This window comes from Lampetra planeri, chromosome 12 (genome assembly GCF_965212315.1).
Source record: "Lampetra planeri chromosome 12, kcLamPlan1.2.h2, whole genome shotgun sequence".
Classification (NCBI taxonomy): Eukaryota; Metazoa; Chordata; class Hyperoartia; order Petromyzontiformes; family Petromyzontidae; genus Lampetra; species Lampetra planeri.
Genome location: NC_136118.1, coordinates 15,229,958 through 15,250,098, shown reverse-complemented (window position 1 = coordinate 15,250,098; position 20,141 = coordinate 15,229,958). Strand labels below are relative to the sequence as shown.

Below are 20,141 nucleotides of genomic sequence, written 5' to 3'. Positions count from 1 at the left end.
CAATCCTCGTGTATAAAGAAATCGAGAGGCTCTATGAAAAAGGAGGTGACCCCACAACTGGGAACTGCAGGGATGAGACTCCCAGCGTATGGTGCTGAATGTGATCAGCACCACTGAGTGGACAGAGGCCCGCTCCTACAGCTCGTGGCTGTGAGGTGCAGTGGGATCGGTAGACAGCCGTGGGGCTGTCACTTGGGGCAATTCAGGGAGTAGAGATACAACAAGGGGTGAAATAGCAGTGGGAGTTCAGCCAAGCCTGGAGAGGAGAGGGAGTGGCTGGATTGTGAGCTCCATTGGAAGTTATAGAATCAATATCCGAGTGTAAACAACATGTAACATAATTTGATTTGAAGCTTTCGTGACTGCAGGAATTACTCTTTGGTTCTTTCGGTAAAGTCACGTAGAAAGAAAATAAATAATAGAATACGACGTTTCGATTGCAACACAAGCAACCATCATTAGGTAAGAATGAGTGAAACAAGTATAACCCGTAAAAACAACGTTTTTCACTATAAATCCTTTATATGCGTGGCGGCTAGAGTCATCTCGTCCTCTGGCTTGAGATGGCTGCCACCTATGGGTCAGATGATTGCATTGCACCATTAAGCAATTGGTAATTAAATATAAAAATTTTGTCCTAAAAAGTGTAAAATTTTTTAAAAATCTTTCACGAACATTCATTGTCGCGCACAACGAGTCTGTGTGGAAAATGTCAGCTCGATTGGATCACGGAAAGTGGGTTAAAAAACGACCGAAAGATTTGCACGGTCGTAAGCAAGCAAGCAAACTTAATATAAAGGATTTAAAAACAAATCTAATAAACTTAGAGATATAATGCAACACAACACAGAGAGTCGGCTAACCCCCCCCCCCTCTCTCTCTATTTAAGGCCTCGACATAGAGGCGTTGTCTTTCTGTTTGTGTCTCTCTCTCTGTGTCTCTGTATGTGTCTCTCTGTGTGTCTATGTGTGTGTCTGTCTGTGTGTCTATGTGTGTCTCTCTCTCTGCTTGTGTCTGTCTGTGTGTCTATGTGTGTCTCTCTCTGTGTGTCTATCTGCTTGTGTGTCTGTCTATGTGTCTCCGTGTCTGTGTTTTGTGTCTCTCTCAAATTTAACAATCTTTTGAAGAACGTAATCAACCAGGTAGGGTGTTGACTGTTGTGTTAGCCGACTCTCTGTGTTGTATTGCATTATATCTCTAAGTTTACTAGGTTTGTTTTTTCATTCATTCCTACCTGATGATGGTTGCTTGTTTTGCAATCGAAACGTCGCATTCTATTATTTAAGTTATTTTCTTTCTACGTGACTTTACCGAAAGAACCAAGAATATGAATCCCTGCAGTCACGAAAGCTTTAAATCAATATTTGTGTACAGTTTAGCAACATTTCATCAGCACGAACCATTGGGTCATATGGCCACGAGGAGGACTGCGTGTGGGCGTGTCTTGCAAGATCACGTGGACAACGTCGAGTGACGTGTCTATCACTACGGTGACGTCACATGAAATGGGGGCGTGGCTACCTATGCACCCACGTGAGCTCGATGCAGCCTGAGTCCTTGAGGTGAGTGGAGGCGACGAGGTGGAGATGACATCTTTATACTAAACTATCAAAACTTCACTCTGTTACCTGGCAGGGTCCACTGAGCTATACGATCCACTCTCACATGGGCGAGTCCCTTGCACGCGTTCAGACGCGTGTGGTGGGGTAAAGTGTGGGTACACCAGTGAATTCGTGTTCGGGGCCGTCCATAAATGACGTCACGCGATTTTGGACGATTTTTGACGCCCCCCCCCCCCTCGTCAGACGGCGTCACAAAAAGTCAGGCCCCCCCCTCAAATATGACGTCACAAAGCTTGCCCCCCCTAAAAAAAATAAAACATGCTTCAAATCGCTTTAAACTATTGTAATTGCAGTGCGTATTTATTGTGGCGCTGCACTCTGATGTGTAGGAGAAAACATTAAAAGTATATTTAAGTAGAACGTGTTGTCTATATTTAAAGTTGCGCATTTTGATGTGACGTCACATTTCTCAAACCCCACCTCCCATCGTCACAAATGTCTGACCCCCCCCCAGGTGCGTGACGTCATTTATGGACGGCCCCTTAGTGTTGATGTGTGTTATGATGTGGGCCCGTGTTGATGATGTGTTAGTGATGATGTTAGTGTTGATGTGTTAGTGATGATGTGTTAGTGTTGATATGTTCGTGATTATGTGGGTCCGTGTTGATGATGTGGGTCTGTGTTAGTGATGATGTGTTAGTGATGATGTGTTAGTGTTGATGTGTTCGTGATTATGTGGGTCCGTGTTGATGATGTGGGTCTGTGTCATGATGTTAGTGTTGATGTGGGTCCGTGTTGATGATGTGTTGGTGTTGATGTGTTCGTGATGATGTGGGTCCGTGTTGATGATGTGGGTCCGTGTTGATGATGTGGGTCTGTGCCACGTGGCGACATCGCCCCCTGCTGCCGCCACGACTTGCCAGGACTCCAGAATGAGGGATCCCGGCCCTCGGCGACGCATGGCGGGCTCAGTGCTCGTTCACTGCACGTGCCCCAGCAGACTGTCCAAGGCTCTCCGTGGGTTTCTTTGTATCGGTGTGTGTGCGTAGATGGCCGCGGTTACAGATCAGGAGATGGGTGGCAGCAGGGACGTGCAGTGGAGCGCGCAGATTCCATCAAACGCCATTACCACCGGCTTTGGCAAAACCCCGCAAGGTGATCCACGCGGTGTGACATCACGACGCCCGTGTTGTGTGGGGAACGTCACGGTGGCCACAGCCTGACAGCCTGACAGCAACCATGTGCATTGTTATGGCTTGTAAACCTTGTGAGGCGAGGTGGTAACACTCGCGCCTCACAGTCAAGAAGTGCCTGGTTTCCATTCCCAACTGGGTGCCTTTCAGTGTGGAGTTTGTATGTTCTCCCCTTTTTTATTTTACTTTTATTAATTTTAATTAAATTTTTTACCTACGTGACTTTACCGAAAAAACCTAAGAGTATGTTCTCCCCCTGTTGAGCATTGGGGTTTCTCTGGGTTCTTCAACCTCTTCCCATAGCGAAAAAATATATTAAATGCATCTTGTATTGGCCAAAAAACAATCCAAAGTTAAAAAATTACCTGCACATAACTCAAATGGGATTACACAGCAGCAGTATCGCTCCTAACAAAGAGTCTAGGGACTTGGTGGTGCTTTCCTGTGTAGACAGTAACAAGTGGAACAGTAACAATCATAAAATACTAATCATTGTCGTTGTCGTTTGTGTTGGTGAAGAAATCCTGACGCTCTTTGGAGATAACCTGACCCCTATCGAGAGGAGTGAACTCTTCACCGTGGACCGTGTCTGGTATTTTGGACTCCACAACAGAGGATTAGGCACCGTGAACCTGGACTACGATGATGCCTATAACCATTACGTCTCGGTAAGACACGCCGGCTTCAGAGTGGGCGACATGGGCCACGCGTCCACTGCCCTGGTTAATACTGTGGCCATCACCACCACCACCACACACATGCACAGGGCTATCAATCACATTCTTGTCAAACACAGTAATATCATCATCATCATCATCAAGCACAGGGTCATTGCTTAAAACATCATCAAGCCCAGTGGCCACCCTGGTTAAGACGGAGTGTGCTGATTGTAAAACACGACGCATCGTCTGCTTTACAGCGGACGTTAAAGATCACGTTACATCATTCAAAGCGAGTAGGCCATTGGGTCCTGGCGTCAAGGTCCAAATTTCAAGTAGTACTTGCAAATTACTGAATTGAGGTTACGCGTAGCACCATTGCCCCCCTGCTGTGCAGAACAAACTCCACACGCTCTCTCACTCGCATTGTCACACTCTGCAGAACAGGCAGGGTACATGTACTCTATTCAGAAAGGCACTCTAGTTGGGAATTGAACCCAGCCCATTGTTGCTGTGAGCCACAATTGTTAGCAACGCCACCACCCTTTAGCCAAAATGGCATCCGACACTCGGTTACCGAGCACAGCAGATGAGTACACATCGTCTCATTCTTCATCATTTACTAGAATTGACAGAGCTCTTGGCGCTGCATGGATTATGTCTCTGTTGTCTTTGTGTAATAAGAACTGAATCAGCAGTGATGGAATGAGCGTGGATTGAATCGGTTCTTATGGTTCGATTGTTGTGTAGGTCCAATACGAGCATCTAAATTTCCGCTACGAGGTGCTGGAATGGTTGGTGCTCAAAGGTCAAAGCCAGCTCTTCAGATGCCGAGACCACAAGACCAACACCATGGTGAACGTGAAGATGTGGAGGAAGCCAACGAGGTAAGTCTTCACAATGGGAAGTGCGATTTTGAGGCTGATATTATTAACCCTGGATCGCCAGAGGGAAGCAGTACAAGAAGTGAGTTGATTTCCATTCATATGGGGATAGTGTTACCCCCCCCCCCCGCCAACGTCAATGCACGGGTTTTCTCCTTGTGCTCTGGTCTCCTCCCTTGTTTCAACAAGAATTTGTTTGCTGAAATCATCTTCAAATATTGAGAACCGCAGATCTTGGGAAAATGTTGGTAGCACCAGCTGACCACCTGTATGTACGTTGAACTTTTGACTTAAAGCTTTCGTGACTGCAGGAATTCATATTCTTGGGTCTTTTGGTAAAGTCACGTAGATTTTCTTTGAACCTATCTATGCGACTTTACCTAAGAATACGTTGAACTTTGTTCGCACCGTATGTAGCCAACCGTGCTGCTGCCTTCCAGGTTGTCTGTGCTTCCGAGCACCTCCAAGTCATGCTCTCTTCAGAGAGCGAGCAACAAAATGTGCACATTACACGTCATTTATTGTTGCTGTTAATATAAAATTGTGGATTTCCTCTGTGCAGCCCCCAGGATAACCACATGCAGGCGATGGAGCTCAAGATCTTCATCAGACTTCAGGAACTGGCCAATGATTTCAATGTAAAACTTTTGGACCATTTTTACTTCAGAGGGCACAACTGCCTCGTCCTGGAGGACTTATGCAAGTACGTACCGCGCAGTCTGTTCGGGCCATGGATCTGATGATCTCACGGCACCACGCGCCGTGATAATACTGTGAAGCTGCCACGTGTCTGGGACACTCTTACACGGTCAGGCACACTCTTACACGGTCAGGCACACTCTTACACGGTCAGGCACACTCTTACACGGTCAGGCACACTCTTACACGGTCAGGCACACTCTTACACGGTCAGGCACACTCTTACACGGTCAGGCACACTCTTACACGGTCAGGCACACTCTTACACGGTCAGGCACACTCTTACACGGTCAGGCACACTCTTACACGGTCAGGCACACTCTTACACGGTCAGGCACACTCAACTGGCAGGGTGTCGTCGGCAGAGTGTTTACGCTCGCGCCTCACGACAAGAAGCACCTGGGTTCAATCCCTGACTGTTGTCTTTCTGTGTGAAGTTGGTTTGTATTCTCTCTGTTCCACAGAGATTGTGTGTGTTACAAGAGTGTGAGTGTGTGTGTGTGTTACAAGAGTGTGAGTGTGGGGTTTGTATTCTCTCTGTTCCAGAGAATGTGTGTGTGTGTTACAAGAGTGTGAGTGTGTGTGTTACAAGAGTGTGAGTGTGTGTGTGTGTTACAAGAGTGTGAGTGTGTGTGTGTGTTACAAGAGTGTGAGTGTGGGGTTTGTATTCTCTCTGTTCCACAGAGAATGTGTGTGTGTGTTACAAGAGTGTGAGTGTGGGGTTTGTATTCTCTCCCCCTGTTCCACATGGGTCCCTTCGGGTTCTCCGGTTTCCTTCCAAAGCTAAATAACCCCACAAGTAACCTGTATTTGCCCAAACATCTCGATGCGAATATATTACCTTCCAATTACCCAATTGAGATTAAACACACAGTAACACCTGACAAGGTTTTGAGAGCATTTCTTGGGTAAATAATCATAATAAACGATAATCATGAAATGACTCAGCCTTTCACAGGATGGCACTCACTGTGTTGTTGTTGTTGTTGTCTCTTTTGCAGTCCAAGTGTCTCCCATTCTATTAAATCGATGACATCCCAGCGAGACGTGATGGCGATAGTGAAACTAATCACCAAGTCCATTCTCAGAATCCTGAACCAGCTCCACGCCAAGGGGATTGTGCATGGGAACATCAAGCCGGTGAGTGGACTCCGCATTCAGTGCAACTCCACCGTGACGTCGCATCGCTATTGGGGACTGGCCCGAGAGAAAACCGGACACATTGATCAAAGCGTCGCTCTGAACGTGGAGACACAAACCAGTGCAAGTAACTAGGACTGTTTGCAAACATGCAGATACACTTATAAAGCCCGACAGCCACCCATCAGCTTCTATGCTGCTCCTAAAAACCTTTGGGATACAAACGCGCGTGAGGATGCGTTACCAACACCGTCTGTGTGCACGTTTTTTCCTAAAACGTTCACTTACAGCGAGGAGCTTCGTTTTCGTTTCCTTTAACAATCGTGATTCACGTTTGATAAGAGCACTCTCCTTTACACCGGGGCGTCTCAGAGCACTTTACACACGACATAAGGGACTGGCATCACATCTCATCTTTTTTTGTTATCCTTCCCCCACACCTCCCATTAGCATTGTCGGCTATGTACGGTGCAAAAGAAGTTCAACATATATACGTATATTTGAAAGGGCACCCCCAGTGGCAGCTGTCAGAAAACATTCCGTATTGTTATTTCGACTCCCCATTTAATGTTTTGCGGTATTTTGGTACACGACCAATCTACTGCTGGCTGAAGGTTGATCAGTCGGGCAATGGAGATGCTTGCCTACAATCTGGCACTGAGCTGCGGGCTGGTGGTTTTCTCCTACATGTACGCTATAAACAATCATTGAATGCCCGATAACACCTTCATAAACAGAGGACTGCAGACCTTGGGGGGACTTTGCCACCAGCTCAGTGCCTGGCTGCTGCCTTGTTTGTGGATCCTCCCGTTTCTGAGTCGTGCCATCTCTTCAAGACGGCAGGAACAGTGTGGCGCTTGACAAGTTGAAATTGTTACGATCTTAACCTTCGAGTGTGAATCCCTTCTACCGCCCTTATAGAGGAACTTGTCATTCAAGGACGCCCTGGCAAGAACCATCCGCATCAAAAACGTGGAGAGCAGTTTTTTTCCCGGATCTCAATGTGAGTCGTTTGTGAGAGAGTTTGTGTGTGAATGTGTTGTGAGTAAGAGAGTTTGTGTGTGAGGAGCGGTAGTGCGCTGATTAACAAATCCGGAAACCTGAGCTCAATTCCCGCTCATGGCCAACACCAGTGACAATTATCTCCACCGGTCCTGGGCCTCCCCGAGGTCGACTCAGCCTTAAATGAGTACCTGGTGCAATGAGTAAACGTCGCCACTTGGGAAACAAGGAGGAGGTTCGTGAAAGACGCGACTCGGCAGTTAAGAGGCAGTTGCCTGCCAGCAACAGCAGAGGGTAGTGGAGCGACGCTCACAACAAGTGGAGCGTCGGGCGGCTATAATACAGCGAGGTGGCACAGTAGGGGGCGCAGGTGGTGAATATGCCTGTCATCTCAGTCAACCCATGGAACCTGGGTGTGTCCTGTGACTTGCCAATGAGCCTTCGACACTTCACGTCGCCTCAATGGGCACATAGCCGAGCACAAGCACGGTGGTGACATCGCCTATACTTCGTGGCAAATGGCCAACATTCGTGAAAAAGAGCCGCACAGTTCATCGGATTTCTCCAAGATAAAGATTCTGATTCTGTTTGTGCATATCACTGTGCGTGTGATGATCGTGCCATTCAAGGCTATGTCGGTGATCTTTGTCGTTTGTCCTGGGCAGGTTCACAGATTTTCGGCACTCGTGCGTACCTTGCCCCAGAGGCTTTCCTGGGACACGCGGCCTCGTTCCCGGTTGACATGTGGGCGCTGGGCTGTACGGTGGCCGAGTTGGCTACCGGGAGAGTCCTGTTTCCGGCCGTCGGCCGATATGACCAACTTCCATGTTACATGGAGGTACGGTATTCCCACATTGCAGTTTCACTATGATTTGTGGGCTAGGCCACAGAATGACCTGGCCAAATCTTGTAGCCTCCGCCACCCAACACGGTCAAACAAAACGGATTGCTGGCGGTACGAGCGTTTATCGCAGTGATTATTATTGGTCCAGCTTAACCGATGGGGAGTTGGAGTACAATTCTCATCACCACATTCATCAATTGGATGCTTTTGCTTGAAACGATGTCAAGCATGTTCGGGATCATGATGTCTGCGCACAATGGCTTACTTGTTTCAAATAATGTCAAGGGACCTTTCGCGCCCACTGTAAATGAGGCAGATGGCGTGTTGTATTTTATGGTGAATACCGCAGTAATAACCAGGGCGGCCACTGGGTGTGAACTGCCCTTCGGCTGGGACATGCCATGAACACTGCCCTCTGCCTGTGTGTGGACCATTGGGAGTCATAGTCTAGTGGTTTGCGCACTGCTCTACGAACCCGGATACCCGAGTTCGATTCCTGCTTGCGGCGAACATTGGTGATGAATATCTGAACCGGTCCTCTCCGAGGTCGACTCAGCCTTAAATAAGGACCGTTGCGGTGTGTAAAGTTGCTGGTGTGGATTTGTGTGCCATGTACCATCATTAAAAGTTGCTCGCTAACAGCACTTGCTACGACAATCTGTTAATGCTATATGGGTGGTCTTTGTCTGTGTGATCTGTATAGGTCCTGGGAATGCCTCCTGAGAGTCTGGTGAATGCCGCGCCCGAGAGGAACAAATACTTTGGTGAGTGAGGGGGTGAGAGGGCGAGTGGAGGGACTGGGTTTAATTTGAGGGGAGTATGGGGCTGTTCTAGTTTAGTGGGGTATCACTTTGTAACTTCAATTACTTCCACGTGTTATGTCACAGCCGATATAACTCATAATAGATGTTTGTGTTAGGGTTAGGCCACGTAATGGTCTGGCCTTGTTTGTGTTGTTACGACCCTCCACCAGCCAACAGGCAAACAAATTGCTGCTGCTGTGTGTGATGCCAATTTAATAATTTTCAAATTGGGGAAATCTGGACGAAGGCACCGGCACACAATGGCCTACGTTTACAATGACACAAGATCTTTAACGTTCCACTGCGAAGCAACCCGGCGCACTGCGGCTCACGGTGAATAGGGGCCGCCGTGATAACGCGGGAGGCCAGAAGGGTTCGAATCGCGAAGCTCTGTAACGAGCGGTGAACGCGCGACTGCCGGCCCATGGCACGGAACTGGGTCGCTGCGTTTCTACGCTGCGAGTGCGCAAGGGTGGAGTGCATTGCGACTACGTTTCTCCTGTTCCGCGCGGTTCCTGCAGACCCTTTGGGCAGTCCTGTGATGTCCGGACAAGAAAGGGTACCGGGCAGTAACCCAATCAGCGTGGCCCTCGGGAGTCAGGACAGGGAGTTCAACGACTTCATCAGCCGCTGCTTGGAGTAAGAGCCCCACCAACCCCCCGGGCGAGGATTTCCCCATCGGCCACTCTCCTCCAAGCGATCAATGATCGGAGGATGTCCCATTATTGCATGATCCATAGACTTACGTAGAGACCTATAGACCCATAGACTCACATACACTTACATAGAGATGCGTAGATGTACACGAACTCTGAGGCTACTCAGCGGTTGGAAGCGGTCGCCCTCCAACAACAACGGAGGGTTGGAGGAGCGATGCTCACAATGAGCGGAGCGCTGGGTGGATAAAATTCAGTGAGGTGGCACAATGGGGAGCACAGGAGATGCACCTGCCAGTCATCCCAGCAGCAGATGGTTAACGACGACGATGATGATGGCGACGATTGTTAAAAGTGGAGGACAGCTGCTGGCCGCTATACGTTTACGGATAGGGGGAGACGCACGTGAACGCTGAAATCATAATCACCCTTCCCCCATGCGCCATGTGTGCCCCCATCTTGCCAGATGGGATCCGACTCTGCGCATGACGCCTGTCGAGGCGCTGGCGCACCCTTGGCTGGGAAGGACGCCACCGGAGGAGAGAGGGCCCAGGCAGCCAGCGGCGTCCGCCCAGAAGGATGAGATGCAACAGGACGCGTCGGTGGAGCAGCACGGGCCTGGGCCCCAAGCTGGGCTCCAGGTGGAGCAGCACGAGCCTGGGACCCAAGCTGGGCCCCAGGTGGAGCAGCACGAGCCTGGGCCCCAAGCTGGGCTCCAGGTGGAGCAGCACGAGCCTGGGCCCCAGGTGGAGCAGCACGAGCCTGGGCTCCAGGATGGGCCCCAGGTGGAGCAGCACGAGCCTGGGCGCCAGGTGGAGCAGCACGAGCCTGGGCCCCAAGCTGGGCTCCAGGTGGAGCAGCACGAGCCTGGGCCCCAGGTGGAGCAGCACGAGCCTGGGCTCCAGGATGGGCTCCAGGTGGAGCAGCACGAGCCTGGGCCCCAGGTGGAGCAGCACGAGCCTGGGCTCCAGGTGGAGCAGCACGAGCCTGGGCTCCAGGATGGGCTCCAGGTGGAGCAGCACGAGCCTGGGCCCCAGGTGGAGCAGCACGAGCCTGGGCTCCAGGTGGAGCAGCATGAGCCTGGGCTCCAGGATGGGCTCCAGGTGGAGCAGCACGAGCCTGGGCCCCAAGCTGGGCCTCAGGTGGAGCAGCACGAGCCTGGGACCCAGGATGGGCTCCAGGTGGAGCAGCACGAGCCTGGGACCCAAGATGGGCCCCAGGTGGAGCAGCACGAGCCTGGGCTCCAGGTGGAGCAGCACGAGCCTGGGCCCCAAGCTGGGCTCCAGGTGGAGCAGCACGAGCCTGGGACCCAAGCTGGGCCCCAGGTGGAGCAGCACGAGCCTGGGCCCCAAGCTGGGCTCCAGGTGGAGCAGCACGAGCCTGGGCCCCAGGTGGAGCAGCACGAGCCTGGGCTCCAGGTGGAGCAGCATGAGCCTGGGCTCCAGGATGGGCTCCAGGTGGAGCAGCACGAGCCTGGGCCCCGAGCTGGGCCTCAGGTGGAGCAGCACGAGCCTGGGACCCAGGATGGGCTCCAGGTGGAGCAGCACGAGCCTGGGACCCAAGATGGGCCCCAGGTGGAGCAGCACGAGCCTGGGCTCCAGGTGGAGCAGCACGAGCCTGGGCCCCAAGCTGGGCTCCAGGTGGAGCAGCACGAGCCTGGGCCCCAAGCTGGGCCCCAGGTGGAGCAGCACGAGCCTGGGCTCCAGGATGGGCTCCAGGTGGAGCAGCACGAGCCTGGGACCCAAGCTGGGCTCCAGGTGGAGCAGCACGAGCCTGGGCCCCAAGCTGGGCTCCAGGTGGAGCAGCACGAGCCTGGGCCCCAGCGGGCAGAGGAGAAGAAGAGCGAGGAGGAGGAGGATAATCGGGAGCAGAAGAATGGGGAGGAGGAGAATAGGAAGAAGAAGCACGTGTTCCTGGCTCGAGTGTGCAGAGTGGTCCACTCAATCTTCCGCACTCGCTTCTTCTGCGGTGATTCACCCACCGCAGAATAGTGGGGGAACTAAGTGTGGTGATGTCGTGTAGCCAGCCCCACCCTGGGCTCTTCCATGCTGGTTTTCTTCCAGGCAGTCCTCAGAGGATGACCTCGCCGTGGTTTCCAGGTCATGGAAGAGGATAGCTGAGCCAGGGTGTGAGAGCTGAGGTGGCCTGATGCAGGATCAACCTGATTACTTTTTTGTAAATATTCACGTTGTTGTAAACCGCATAATAATAATAAAAACACTCAAATATGAAAATGAATTTGTGAAATCAATTCAAAGTGGTGTGTCGTGCAACTCGGAGTGAATGTGGGCGGAGACAGGGCGTTTCATGACAGGAGATCGGGAACGCCGTGGTGAGACTTAGCTCATATTCTTGGTTCTTTCGTTAAAGTCACAAACACTGCATTGCTGACGCCTCCGCAATCTTCCCTGGGAATTGCTTCGATTTGCGTCGTTTCCATATTCGTCGTCGTCGTCGCACCTTTCGTGAACGCGTCCCCGACGCGAGCCACCGCCAAACCCCCCACGGGGGAGAAGTTTGAGCTGCGGCTGGCGACGTGCAGAGAGAGAGGAAGACGTTCAACAAACCGCGCAGTGCAGGTCAACAACGTGCATTGTGTGCTGCTTGCTGACGCGGGGAAACCTCGCAGAATCTCAACCCCTTTGAGGAGGGCCCTCGTTCGCGTTTACAGTAGGGCCGGATAATAACCGCTACGCATTTCCCAATTGAGTAAATTTGTGAGTTACTTTTGAAACTTGGCAAATTTGGGCTTTGACGCCAGAACACAATGGCAGCCTCTTCTTCGACAGCTGTCACGGACTCCTTGGCGTGCTGCACGGACAGTGTCCAGGGTTTAGGCAGTCTCATGCTCTTCATGCATGTTTGGAACTCCCAGCTGGAGGGTCCCCAAAGCTCTCTTCCCATTATCCACGAATTTGACCCACAAGGCATCGTGAGGCGGCGGCGTCCTCATAGTCGCGGGTCTCCGGACAGCGCCGTCAGGCGGCAAACTCGTCCTCTTGCCACGGAGTCAGCAGCAAAAAAAGTCGCGGATAACCCCACAAATTGGATCTGAGATGTGGGTCGTCCCCCAATATCACCGCAGAGGAGTTCTGTGATTATTCAAGTTAAACTTTACAGTCCTTCACGGGTGGAAATTCCACATTCCTATGACGAGGGCGCACAGGATCACCACCGTTGATTTCCGAACACTCCGGCACCTTGACATGACGTCACGAGGTAGCAGCGGCCATGCGACTGCAAACAACGCGTCACAAGCGGTGTCCACCCACGTGACGACACGCGGGGCGTGACGTCATCAAGAAAGTCCCGCCGCGTGACGTCACGGCGACCAGGAAGCGGCGTGAGACGAGGGGAGACACCGGGAGACGAGGCGAGCGGCACGGGGAGAGGCACGGGGAGACGGGGAGAGGCACGGGGTGAGGGGCAGGGGAGAGGGGAGAGGAGAGGCACGGGGAGAGGGGGAGAGGGGTAGACGGGGTGAGGGCCAGGGGAGAGGGAGAGAGGAGGAGGAGGAGGGGGAGACGGGGATGCAGCATCAGGCGCCGCTGCCGCCGGGATGGGAGATGAAGATGGAGCCCACCTCGGGGTGGCCATACTTCATCAACCACAACGAGCAGTCCACCACGTGGAGCGACCCCCGGGTAACGACCACCACCACCACACCACCACATCACTCGCGCGGGTACAACCACCACACGGCGGACACGACGAGATGCGCACTCACCAGCACTCGGGAGCCAGGCGAGCCGGCGGCTGTAGCCACTGACGATTCCCGTTGAAGACGAAGCCACTCGGCCCTCCTGCGGGCCCGGCCTTGCCGCCCCTGGGCGCCGCCGAGGGGAGCAGCGCGGTGCCCGTGGGGAGCCTCGACGGCAACGTCACGGGACGAGAGGAGGGGGGGCGCAGTGGTTGAGTCACGGCCGATGTCCGTGGCGAGAGATATCCGAACCCGTCCTGCCCTCCCACTTCTCGCCAAGCCACACTGGCCACGGGTGGTGAAGTATGGTCAAAAGGCACCCATTGACAGATGCGGCGAGCGGGGTGGGGGGAGGCATCCAAGGATTTGAACTTCCGTTCCGCGCCCACGTCCCACGCATGGGGGTGGCTGTGGTGTTGTGGCCCCAGGACGACACGAGGCCATTCTGGGTGGAGGCGACTGAATGTGATTGTTCGCTGCTGCTGCTGCTGGCGGCACGTGCCCCCCCTGTGTGTGCGAGTCGCTGGGTTTGGTGCCACCGGCAGCGTGGTGGTGGTGGAGGAGGTGCCCAGGCGCAGCGGCAGAACCCCAGCCGACGATAGCTCTGATGACGATGCCCGGATTGCTGCCACTGCTCGGGGCAAGGGACCCCCCCACTCCGAACAGGAGGCGCGGGTTCTGGAGGCGCTCGCGGCGAGGAGGACGAGGAGGTCGGGACGCGGTCGCCACCGGAGCCGGCCGCCTGGCGGCTCAGCTCGGCTTAGAGAATTCATTTTCAGCGCAAGCTGCCCTCGGCTAATTGAGGCTCCTCCACGGCACGTGGAGGCACGTGGAGGCTATGCACATTGTAGGTGGATGCATTAACACCTGGCAACCCAGAAGCATGATGACACTTAAGGTAGACACAGACGCAGCTTGACGCTTCAATAAATACCAAAGGGACGCGTCAGTCCAGAAGCCACGCGGGTTGAACGAGATCTTGTTGTTTTTACACGGACGGACCCCTTCTACAGCCAAGGAAAACACTTAAGCAGGACTCACGGAGGCCCGATTTTTTCTGGAGGAATACGCAACGCAAATGTCCACGTGTAGACGTGGTGTCCACGTGGAGTGTGGTGTGGTGTGGACGTGGTGTGCGGTGTGGACGTGGTGTGCGGTGTGGACGTGGTGTGCGGTGTGGACGTGGTGTGCGGTGTGGACGTGGTGTGCGGTGTGGACGTGGTGTGCGGTGTGGACGTGGTGTGCGGTGTGGACGTGGTGTGCGGTGTGGACGTGGTGTGCGGTGTGGACGTGGTGTGCGGTGTGGACGTGGTGTGCGGTGTGGACGTGGTGTGCGGTGTGGACGTGGACGTGTGGTGTGGACGTGTGGTGTGGACGTGTGGTGTGGACGTGTGGTGTGGACGTGGACGTGTGGTGTGGACGTGTGGTGTGGACGTGGACGTGTGGTGTGGACGTGTGGTGTGGACGTGGACGTGTGGTGTGGACGTGGTGTGTGGTGTGGACGTGGACGTGTGGTGTGGACGTGTGGTGTGGACGTGGACGTGTGGTGTGGACGTGGTGTGTGGTGTGCGCAAGGCGGGAACGCGAATTCACGGAGCTACGCGGTGACGTCACGACGTGGTCGTACGCGGTGACGTCACGACGTGGCCGTACGCGGTGACGTCACGACGGGGCGGGGAGCGGGGAGCGTTCGCCAGTGTGAGCAGAGTGGCAGCGCACCCGTGATGCTCACGGTAGCCATGTTGCATGGGGGTTGTCATCTTAGCTTCTGATTGGCTGGTGCAGTGGGAGAGATGTTGTAATCCCTAGCAACCACTGAACGCTCACAGCTTTACAATCTCACTAGGACCCATGTATTTACTTTGACTGGTGGTCCGTAACCTCTGATGGCATTAAGAATCAAACTGTGATCGCAACCTGCCAGAAAAATTTCAGGCGCAATTTCTGTACACTAGCCCCTGACCAACATCAGCATAGGATACTCAGACGCAGCCTGGCACAATCACCTTCAAGTCTACTTTGTCAAATGTAATAGGTGCTCGTGAACAGATATTGCTTGATCACTGAGTGGCTAATTGGCGACATGCTTTTGTGTGTAATGCAGGTTCGTTCGGGAAATGAAAAAAAGTCCTATGCAAGACATATTTCAACTGCGAAAGCTATTTTTGGAAGTGGTGAAAAATGTGAAAACTCGTCAAAACAAACTTATATATCAAGAAAAAAGAAAACTGGGACAAAGATGGATGATGTTGAAGGTTAGGACTGTGTGCATTCTAAAAGATGTTACTCGTTGGAGTCCACTAATCCTTGTCGGCCCAGATGTCAACAAACAGAACGTTGTCTTTATTCGTGAGCTACTCTACGACGTGCTCTCTGCGTCTCCTGTGCAGACAAAAGAGCGTAGCCAGAGGTGTTGCCAGCCCCGTTGCCTGTGCCCACGGCACGTGCGTGGAGCGTGCCCCATGGCTCTCGGAATCGCCGCGCGTCAGTTTCACGTACGCGGGGTCGCGTGCGCGCTCTGTTCCAAACCAGTCAGCAAGTGGATTTAAAACTCACTGAAGCGGGTAGGCTGTGAAAAGCATGCGGTTTTTTCTTGCGGAACTCAAAATATTTAATTCCCCATGCTAAATGATCTTAATTTGTACTTATATACTTTATCTATATTTATTTATTGTAGTGACTTGCTTACCTTTTCTCTATTGTACGCTCCTATCGTTTTTTTGTATTGTTTGTTGTTGTAACCTGCTGACCTACTCCGACTGGAAATCTGTGAAGAAGAGCTTCATAGCTCATTGGATTGCTGCAGTCTAAATAAAGATTCTAATTGTGATGATATTGCTTTGTGTTTCGACAGAACTATTTGAAATCCTGGTGAAGGCGCAGAGCAATCGTGTCAACGATTAGCGGGGACTGCTTTGCAAAGAGGACCTGATCCTGCCAGACTTCCTCAAGGAAAATTCTGCTCATCACAAGCACAGGCACCACCAGCCTGCAGCCACAAACATATTCACCTCCGCTGCCATCCACAAGAGAGAACTCCACAGAAACCCGCTCGATCACAAGGCCACAGAGCCAGGAGCGCAGAGGACCAACAGGGCCACCCTTGAGGAGTCCAGGGGAAGTTGTATTCCTGCGAACCACAGGACCCATGAGTACTCTCGACTCGAGTCTCTTCCCTCACAGCACAAGAGACCCGACCCTGGTTATTCTGAACGCCCGCGCTTGGGCCCGACGCACCACGAGTCCAACGGCGCCGAGGGGAGTCGCCAGTCCAGGGCCGCCTGTGTAGCGGTTTGTGCGAGAGATGTCAGGGCCACGCGTCATCCCAGCCCCAGCGTCCGGCCCAGTGCAGCGCAGGGTAAGAGGACTCAGTCTGTGCGCACGAGAGACCCGGGGAAGACTCTGCACCCTTGGGAGACGTCGCGCGCCGAGGATTACCGCGCGGGCACGGGGGAGATGGCAACAGGGCACCGTGGAGTGGCGGACAGCAGGGTGCGAGGTGAAGTTGTGCCAGACGTGTCTGCTTCTGGTTACATCATTCTGTCTTGGCCACTTCAAGCGTATGTGTAACTCAGTGTTTCATGTGGAGGGACAGCTATATGAAGGTGTATTCTTTGGACATTTATATTGTTACTGAAATTCTCCACAACACTCATCACTATTTTGTGTCATCTATGATATTACCTTGTGTCGAACTAGGACCCATATTTTATGTATGGTCCTTACCTATAACGTCTGTCAGCTCACCAGCATTGCTTCAAGCGAGCCTGACACACAATGCTGATGAGACACCTCATGTCAGGACTCTTCCAGTCTGCTTGTGTTGTGCTCTCCTGTGCAGTCATGTGGCTGATGGAATGTATAGGAAGTGCTTTTGTTTTTTACGCGGGGAGACAAATACGTGAATCGGGCGTAGCGTCTCTTTTTAGTCCATCACGCTAACAAGTATGATTATTACAAGAGTGTGCGATATTTTGATGTTGATGGAGTGTCTAATGCACGTCTGTCTGACTACAGGCACCGTCCCACACCTTTCATGTTGCCATATACGAACATTATTTACAAAAAACATCTCCCGTGTAAATCATGACCTGCGCCCGCGTTCATCCTGAATTCTTGATCTTAGATGATGAGAATGGCAACGAAGGAGCCAAGCGGAATCTGGTGGCCGAATTGGACTTGGCGAGCCACGCCACGGCCATGCGACTCTCCAAGGTGGCCAACCACACCGCACTGCTGCCTAACTGCAACCCGCACGGCGGTGGCGTCGCGTCTCGGCCGTCGCGCGCGCCTCCGCAGTCTGCGCCTCCGCACGGTAACACAGCGCGTCGTGCAACACGGCCTGCTTCCTGCTGCTCGCGAAACTCGCATTCTAAGCGGCGCGCGTGCTCGTCCTAACGTCGTCATGCATCATTCGTAATGGAATTCGCCAAACATCTCGATGTAGGGCCACAGAGCTTGGGCAATTGTTGGTAGCCTTTTCTGGCTGCATTCCCACTTGTCTGCTGTCTCCTGCACCTCTGTGCAAACATCGCTAAAGACGCCGCTGTATGAAAATAAACCGTGATTAGATGTACCATATTGTAACATTCCTATTATCGTAAGGCTATGAACTCACAGAGTTGAAAATTGTGGCCATTCCAACAGAGACAACTGTAGACCAGTTTCATCCTCTCAAGGACTCATCAGTACAATAATACGACCACACATCCCTTGAGCTGGTGCATGTATGTATATTGAGCTTCTTTCACACCGTACGTAACCATCCGCAGTTGTAAACAAATGGGTTTTTAATCTAGATTTAAAAGTGCATTGCTCCAGTGGCTTCCTAATGAAGGCTGAAAGCATTGTACATGGGATGTGATTACATGAAATGCACACAAGGCATGATGGGAGTTGTGACTTGTTGCTGTTTGTGAGCGGCTGACCTCTGCACGTAATCTCTACACTGATTGATGCGGTAGGCCTTGATGACACTGCTTCATAGGAGGAATGTCTGCCTGTTAGGCTTCACCTGATAAGAGACGTGGATTGATAAGTGTTATCGTTTGTCTCCCATGTAACGGATAAATAATTTTGAATTAAATTTTTGTCACGCAGACTTCCTATATCGCAAACCCATTCCCCACATAGCAACTGCGGCCACCTTTATTGTATCAGCCGAGGACTGCAAACTCTCATTTGTGTGCTGCAGATCACAGTGCCACGCGGAGCCACAGGCCACCAGGCCGCACCGACGTTCTTGGCACTGAGAAGAAGCCACTTTACCGGGAAGCGCTGGACGTCGACAGCGTGGACTTTGCGAAACCCCGGAGCCCCCCATTGTCCAGAAAAACGCAACACGGGGCACAGACCACTGACGCCACGCGCGGCGCCCAGGCCTCCTGTAGCCTGGAGCAGGTCGCCCACGAGCTGACGGCGCGACAAGGCCGCACCCGCGTGCCCATCTACCGCCACTCAGGCCCGGCGGCAGCGGGGGCGGGGGACGAATCGCTTTGCAGAACCCGACAAGAAACGACGCTGAAGGCATCTTTTGTTTAGCATCAGTCTGTTGGATACCACACGTTGCGCCATACATTTCTCAGTCTGTCTGGACCTGATATCAAATTTTGTATTTTAAAACAGCATTCTTCAACCCAAGAGGCCCATGGCATAAATGCAGTAAATGCAAAAAATATTATTCTAAACGGCCTAATATCAAATTAGACAACTAATAATTCGACTGACCTATGTTTAGGACCACTAATATATGATGTATTAGTATTTTAACTAAATATAGTGTCAAATATACTGTATTGCTAAGGAAAGTGGTATTAGAATTGCTCAAACTTAACGTGACCACCACAGCCCGAGGAGGTCTTCATCCAGCAGTCGACTGACAAGCGTTACAGTAAATTATTATTTATTAGGAATGTGACAATGAAGCTCTCCACAGTTTGATGACATGTTACAGTTACAAATCGATTCACAATTGTTTTGGTGTATTTGTGGTATATGTAGAACATTGTGGTGGGACTACAAAAACTACTGGAATATAGTTTATATAAACATGCCAATTCAAAACGATCGATTGGCATCTGCACAATACAACACGTGCATCTTGAGTGTAGTTGGGATGCATTTCAACGAACCATAGTGTGAGTATTCATGCTTCTGTACGTATTGCAAAATGCTGCTGGCAAGGTGGATAATAAAGGATGTATCACTCGTTCCTGACAGTCCACATCCGGTGACGTTCATTGTCATGCATGGTGCAGACACGTACCCACAAGCACCCAACTGTTAATCTCTTTCGGCAGACAATAAACACCAAGTGCAAAATGCACACTGCCCAACAAAGGACCATAGCATTTCAGAGCCAGCCATGCACGGTGTAAGCAAGCCAACCTACAAGATTTGCTTTTTACAACATAAATCAGAACCCCAACACATGAGGCAGAGAGCGTGCATTCAAGTTTTATCAGAGTACATATGGATTAACATATACGCACACCAGCCCACGGTCTACATTGCAGTTGGTTTATAATTTATTTTATGGTTAAGCCATGTCATGATCTGGCCAAATGTGTGGTATGACGCTCCACCACCCGATAGCCAAATACATTAAACGGTCACGTGCAATAAAGAAAAGCTCAATTATTATTGAACCATACAATGGTAAGTCATTATAGACATGTTTAACTACTACGTTGAACAATTCTCATGAAAATGTAGCAATTAAATCAGATTAGCTTGGAAATGCCATGCATTGTATGTAATAACTTAAGTTGGTTGTGGGAATTGTTTGGCGATGTTACGTGGTGGAGGGTGTTGTAGCATGTATTTGTCCAGAACAGGACGTGGCCTATCCCAAAAATAAATTATGACCCAATGCAATATCAGCTTGCGAAAGGTGTCAAGTTCATAGAGAGTTTTACAAAGTCACTGCAAGGGGCTGCACAGCCCAAATATTCCGAATTCCTGTGACAAATGATAACCAACTCAATCGCCTTTACAATA

The 20,141-nt window shown here is 51.7% G+C and overlaps 3 protein-coding genes across 3 annotated transcripts; all 3 read left to right on the top strand.

Annotated features, from left to right (window-relative positions):
• The first annotated feature begins 1,507 nt into the window (after positions 1 to 1,507).
• LOC144721807 (dual specificity tyrosine-phosphorylation-regulated kinase 4-like) lies at positions 1,508 to 5,038 on the top strand. The gene is made up of 5 exons (XM_078599730.1): positions 1,508 to 1,562; positions 2,612 to 2,717; positions 3,275 to 3,423; positions 4,165 to 4,301; positions 4,861 to 5,038. Exons 2-5 carry the CDS (start codon positions 2,612 to 2,614, stop codon positions 5,036 to 5,038), a joined length of 570 nt encoding a protein of 189 aa, XP_078455856.1. The 5' UTR covers positions 1,508 to 1,562.
• Positions 5,039 to 5,995: 957 nt separating this feature from the next.
• LOC144721806 (dual specificity tyrosine-phosphorylation-regulated kinase 4-like) lies at positions 5,996 to 12,116 on the top strand. The gene is made up of 8 exons (XM_078599729.1): positions 5,996 to 6,137; positions 7,059 to 7,140; positions 7,805 to 7,977; positions 8,687 to 8,747; positions 9,308 to 9,425; positions 9,909 to 10,254; positions 11,239 to 11,364; positions 12,072 to 12,116. Exons 1-8 carry the CDS (start codon positions 6,027 to 6,029, stop codon positions 12,114 to 12,116), a joined length of 1,062 nt encoding a protein of 353 aa, XP_078455855.1. The 5' UTR covers positions 5,996 to 6,026.
• Positions 12,117 to 12,800: 684 nt separating this feature from the next.
• Positions 12,801 to 18,683, top strand: LOC144721805 (uncharacterized). The gene is made up of 5 exons (XM_078599728.1): positions 12,801 to 14,040; positions 15,247 to 15,397; positions 15,997 to 16,641; positions 17,269 to 17,457; positions 18,337 to 18,683. Exons 3-5 carry the CDS (start codon positions 16,599 to 16,601, stop codon positions 18,681 to 18,683), a joined length of 579 nt encoding a protein of 192 aa, XP_078455854.1. The 5' UTR covers positions 12,801 to 14,040; positions 15,247 to 15,397; positions 15,997 to 16,598.
• Positions 18,684 to 20,141: the final 1,458 nt, after the last annotated feature.